The sequence below is a fragment of the Amphimedon queenslandica genome, unplaced genomic scaffold, assembly GCF_000090795.2.
Source record: "Amphimedon queenslandica unplaced genomic scaffold, v1.1 AMPQUscaffold_13285, whole genome shotgun sequence".
NCBI lineage: Eukaryota > Metazoa > Porifera > Demospongiae > Haplosclerida > Niphatidae > Amphimedon > Amphimedon queenslandica.
In genome coordinates, this window is record NW_003546479.1 from 111,635 (window position 1) to 116,661 (window position 5,027).

The 5,027-nt window shown below is 32.2% G+C and overlaps 1 protein-coding gene and 2 long non-coding RNA genes across 4 annotated transcripts in view; 1 reads left to right on the forward strand and 2 right to left on the reverse strand.

The window, feature by feature from the left end:
• Positions 1-2,896: 2,896 nt before the first annotated feature.
• On the reverse strand, positions 2,897-3,451 carry LOC109583746 (uncharacterized). 2 transcript variants are annotated; one of them, XM_019999191.1, is made up of 3 exons: positions 3,305-3,451; positions 3,159-3,248; positions 2,897-3,102 (listed from the first exon to the last, which is right to left on the reverse strand). In XM_019999191.1, the coding sequence occupies exons 1-3, from the start codon at positions 3,420-3,422 to the stop codon at positions 2,975-2,977; spliced, it is 336 nt and encodes a 111-aa protein (XP_019854750.1). In that variant the 5' UTR covers positions 3,423-3,451; the 3' UTR covers positions 2,897-2,974. The 2 variants fall into 2 exon arrangements, with proteins under 2 accessions (XP_019854750.1, XP_019854749.1); XM_019999190.1 differs by having other exon boundaries at positions 2,898-3,102; positions 3,144-3,248.
• Positions 3,452-3,704: 253 nt separating this feature from the next.
• Positions 3,705-4,290, reverse strand: LOC109583747 (uncharacterized). The gene is made up of 3 exons (XR_002185686.1): positions 4,168-4,290; positions 3,776-4,125; positions 3,705-3,733 (listed from the first exon to the last, which is right to left on the reverse strand). It is a non-coding gene; the product is annotated as an uncharacterized LOC109583747 (long non-coding RNA).
• A 506-nt stretch (positions 4,291-4,796) lies between these two features.
• LOC109583748 (uncharacterized) overlaps positions 4,797-5,027 on the forward strand; it is an 823-nt gene continuing 592 nt past the window's right edge. Inside the window, exon 1 of the long non-coding RNA XR_002185687.1 lies at positions 4,797-4,931. This is a non-coding gene — a long non-coding RNA (uncharacterized LOC109583748). The remainder of the gene's footprint in view (positions 4,932-5,027) is intronic.

Here is a 5,027-nt window from a genome sequence, read left to right on the forward strand (position 1 = left end):
TGTGCAGTATGTGCAGTACATGATGATTACATGCATAGAAAAGAAAAGAATATTACAGGAGAAAATCATTAACAATTTTGATCCCATGTAGCTTTTAATCATTATTCACATTAAAATATACTTATTATAATACAAGATATATTAGCTATAACATTACTATCAGTTTCCTGTAAGTCATGCTACTGATAACTGAATAAACTGATAGTCTGATAAGCAACTTGCTGAGCTTGCAATAATAGAGGTGTTAGATATTAACCCCACATGAAGGTAGGTAGCTGCAGTCACACAGCTATAATCCATTGATTAAGATAATAGTCCAAATCCCTATATTTAAAATAAACGGTTTAATTTAAAGTAATAATTAAGGGTTTGGGCTTTACAATTACACATAACATACCAAATAGCACTTTAGTTTTATTTTGTAAGCAAAATCATCATTATTAAAACCATTAATCATTAATGCACCATGCTTAGTAGTGCTGGTGTGCCAAATTAAGAACAACTAATTACTCACAATGCAAACTCTTGACACACATTCGATGACAATTGTTCATAACAATGTCTCTGTGTTCCAACCATTAACGACAAGCTATGAACAGATTCATTGTATTAACTCAAAGGGAACATATCTGAGTCATGCACACAAAGGTAAGGGTGCTTTTATGCTATATACTATAGCATAAAAGTAAGTACTTTCCCTTGTTTTTATACCTTAATGTAAAAAGACAACTGACACAGAAAGAAAAACAGTAAAAGATCACCTTATGTTATTAACATGTCGCAAATCACTCATCAAAATCTACTATTACTATGTATTTACTATATGATTGGCAAATACGATAGGCGAGTAGCCAAGTACTGACTCAGAGAAAAATGATGTCATGCTATAACTAATTTGAACATAAGATTACAGCTAAAGCTAGATCTATCCTTATCTATATAGCCCCAACAGCTGTATCAACAATAGACTCAGCTACACAGTTGTATGGCAACCACAGAGAATCCTTAATAGTCACAACTGGGCCAGGGATAGTATAAAATCCATATAAATCAATCATCATACAAGCCTATTGACAAAATAGCATTTCTTGCCAATCAAAACATTGGGTGGTTACTATTAACCACTAGACTAAACTAGACTAATCTAGTACACACCATGTCACACCTACACAAGTTCTGGATACATGGACTTGTACAAAAAAGATATAAATCATACAAGCCTAGAATATACAGCCAAGAATTAGCATCTCTGATACAGGCCACTACCTAAAATCATTGATTCAAGCCTGTTGATACAGCCCTGACTGGTATCAATGTTGAATCATGTCTGTTGCTCTGGCTGAATCAGGGTCGTACAAACTCCAGCATGGTTGTATCATGGATTATCATCATGATTGTATCATACTAGACTCATTGCTTTGCAGGCTGCCCAAAATCCATGATACAGGAATGTATCAGGCTGATCCTGACTGATATCAGTTACAATTCAAATTAAAATTCTTGGCTATGTATATTCATAAAATAAAATGCCCCTGATATTTGATTTATGTATGCACCCAATTCCCAATTCCCAATTGTTTCTTTCATATTAACATTTTAAGAATTAAGCTATGTGGCCAGTTCTAATCAATTCTAATCAAAACCAAATTTGCCTAGAACATTTCTGGGTAAATCTATGGGTCACATAATCAATAGAGTTATGAGAATGATGAATATAATAGGCTGTTTAACCTTTCTATGTACAATCTATTGTCCCATTGATTGAGTGTGTACCCTATTGGGAGATAACAAGGGGTCATACTGGGAATATTCTCATGACATAAATAACATACTCACTATGGGAAAGAGGAAATAAATCAGTCCCTTAGTTTACTATAATAACTATTTTTAGCTATATCAATCATATCAAATGGAGCGACTGCATAATTTAACCATATGTAAGCACAACTTAGTCATGCAATTTAGTCATGACCTACTTATTTATGATTAAGGGCATGAGTATGTGCGTGTGACAGGATAATAAGTGCATGTACATGTAAGTGTGTGTACCAGTTACTGTCGAGTACCTTTTGCCAAACATAACGGTAATGTAAAGTAAACAATAAACACGGTAATGCTTTCTATATATATCATAAGATATACAATAATAGTCCGTCAGACTGTCACTGAGTTACACAAACACGCCACAGCAACATCACGCCACTTATGTATATGTAATACAACATAACCTACATCCCTATTACATAAAAACAATAAACTGTACGATGACCTTCCTGTTTACTATTAAACTAATAATGACAAAAATAATTAAATTTTAAAATGTTGTTTTATCAACGCACATAATTCCTACCCAGTACAATTGCATTAGCAATTAGCATAAACATCTAGTAAGTGAGTCCAAAGCTATTTTACACAGCATAATAATATGTTCAAAAAAATATAAAATGGCCACAGCTGGCAAAAATTACATAAATTTTTGGTACAATTTTGCATGTACACTCAATACACAAACAACTCCCAAGCAATAACACGGTACTTTACCAAATCATTTCAAAAATGCTGATACATACTATAATTACATTACGTACTATCACATTGGCTTTTAAAATAAACTATTAAACATAGGCTTGAAATTCAGTTAACTACAACACTGCAACAACACTCAATCAAATAAATTTTTAAAAAGTAATTTACTGCAACCATAAATTTAGCAGAACTGAAAATCACTTTACAACTTCATGAACTTGCTTCAAACATTGATCACTGCCATTTTTCTTAAAATTAGCCACACCTAGGCCAGGGCCAGGGGGCTGGGCCTGGGGGTAGGGCATGCATAAGTATGACCATTACTCTATTCAGTATTTTACTCTAATAATCTATGGTTGACAAAAATTACAAATAATTTTTAAAATCCGTACAAATTTACTTCAAAATTATATAGTTGATTTTTTAAAACCAAGAGTAGCTACTCTTGTTAAAATCTAGTAGCTTCAACTATACCATAAGCAGCACATTCTTTCATTGATAGTTCTGATTGTGGAACTGGTAGATGTACATTCTCATACTGTGGATTAACTGATAATAGTTCTTGCTCTTGTGAACCTGTAATACAATTCATCATAGTAAATCTTATATTAACATACTTTGATCATTCTTACCTTTCCTCTTGCAGTAACACACAGTTAATGTAATAACATTAATCATTAGTGATAGTATGAGGAATACACCCAATACACTAATCAATACTGCTGCATTGATAACAAAATTAATGGTAAAAGTAATTCAAAATATGTTTATTACTTACCACTAGTAACAGGTACTTCATTTTGACTTTCACTTATACTACAATCCTCCATCGTCATGGTAGATCTAACTGTAGATGAAACTGATGAAACTGTAGTTGCTATGTAGCTTGTCAGCATAGTACAAGAGAATATAAGGACTTTATTAATATTAATACCAGTTAATACAGCAGCAGGATTAGTAGTACAGTCCTCCATTGATTCACATGCATACAGTGTTAAGTTATTACCAGCTGGTATGTTAGTAATACACTGAGTGAAGTTCAACTGATCATTACGAGATATATTGTAATACACTGGTTGAACTTCTTCATAATTAGTGATGTGAATATAAATGCTATCAGTTGTACTGCCACTGACAAACAGAAATTGAAGACAAACTTCGTTAAATGTAGAATTAACCAACATTATGTGCTGAAGATTATAAGTACCTTAATAATAATAAAATATTAATAATTATGTTGGTCACTTACTGATTGTTATAGTGTTGCTTTCAAACTTTACTTCATTTTGATAGTACAAGATAATACTAGTATTCAGTATCTCTCTTGACGGAAGATTTATAATAGCAACAAGTAAAATGTTATTATAAGTACTATGATTAATGGATATACTTGTTGATGAATAACAAGAATCATTAACAGTACACAATGTAATATCAACAAGTGGCACTCCAGTACACAACTGATGAGCCTGTAAATGTAAACAAACTTGTGTGGGTGTTGTACGTTAGGCTAACTTACTAATAAAAGGAAATGAAGGTGCCAATAATTGTTCATGTGATATGTATAAAAATCTTGATAAATGATTGAAATTTGTGAACCTATAAAGAAATAATGATAAATCAAAATATGAAGCTTTTTACTTGATTGAAATCCGACAGTTGTATTACTAGTAGATCCATTCCCAGCTTTATTAGTAGTTGTAATGTTGAACAGATATTGTTTATTGGTTGGGTTCATTGGACAGTAAGTATAGTTAGTGATAGAGTCATTAAGGTAGTGTTGATCAGTTCCTACACTGATTATATACTGTACTGTTAGTCCTGGTAGTGTGAATGGAGGATACCAACTGATAAACATACAACAAGAATCTAACTGATATCCTGTTAAATCACTGACACTATCAGGTGGACCTACAAATGCCTATGCTATGATACACTACACAGATCAATATTGACTAACCTTGCACAAAGAGATAAGCAGTTTCAGTGGAATATCCATTATACAGTGTATAGCAGGTAGCGTCAGTTCCATTTGATTTATTTGATGCTGTTAGATTAAATGATACAAATTTTACACCATTGGGTAATTCTACAATTGATTGTGAAGATGGCTGTACCCCTTTAGAGAGAAAATAAAGATTGTTATTTTCAGTCAAGTTGGCAGCACATTCAAAAGTCACAGTATCATTGACATATACATATTGTGTCACTGGTACAATAGTGAAGATACTTGCACCTAAAATTTATAATAATATTTGATGATATTACTAGTGCTGGGCGATAGTGCTACTATCATATCACGATTGATAGTTCTTAAAATTTTAACGATAGTGATACTATCACGATATTAACAATTAATTTTAATATATTTATTTAATGTAACAAAATAGGCAAAAGGATGAAAGGTAGATGAATATTTGAGGTTTTCAGCTAGAAGGACATTTTCTGGATGTAGACAAGCTCTTTTTTTAGTACCTATATTCCCTGCAGTACTATAAATA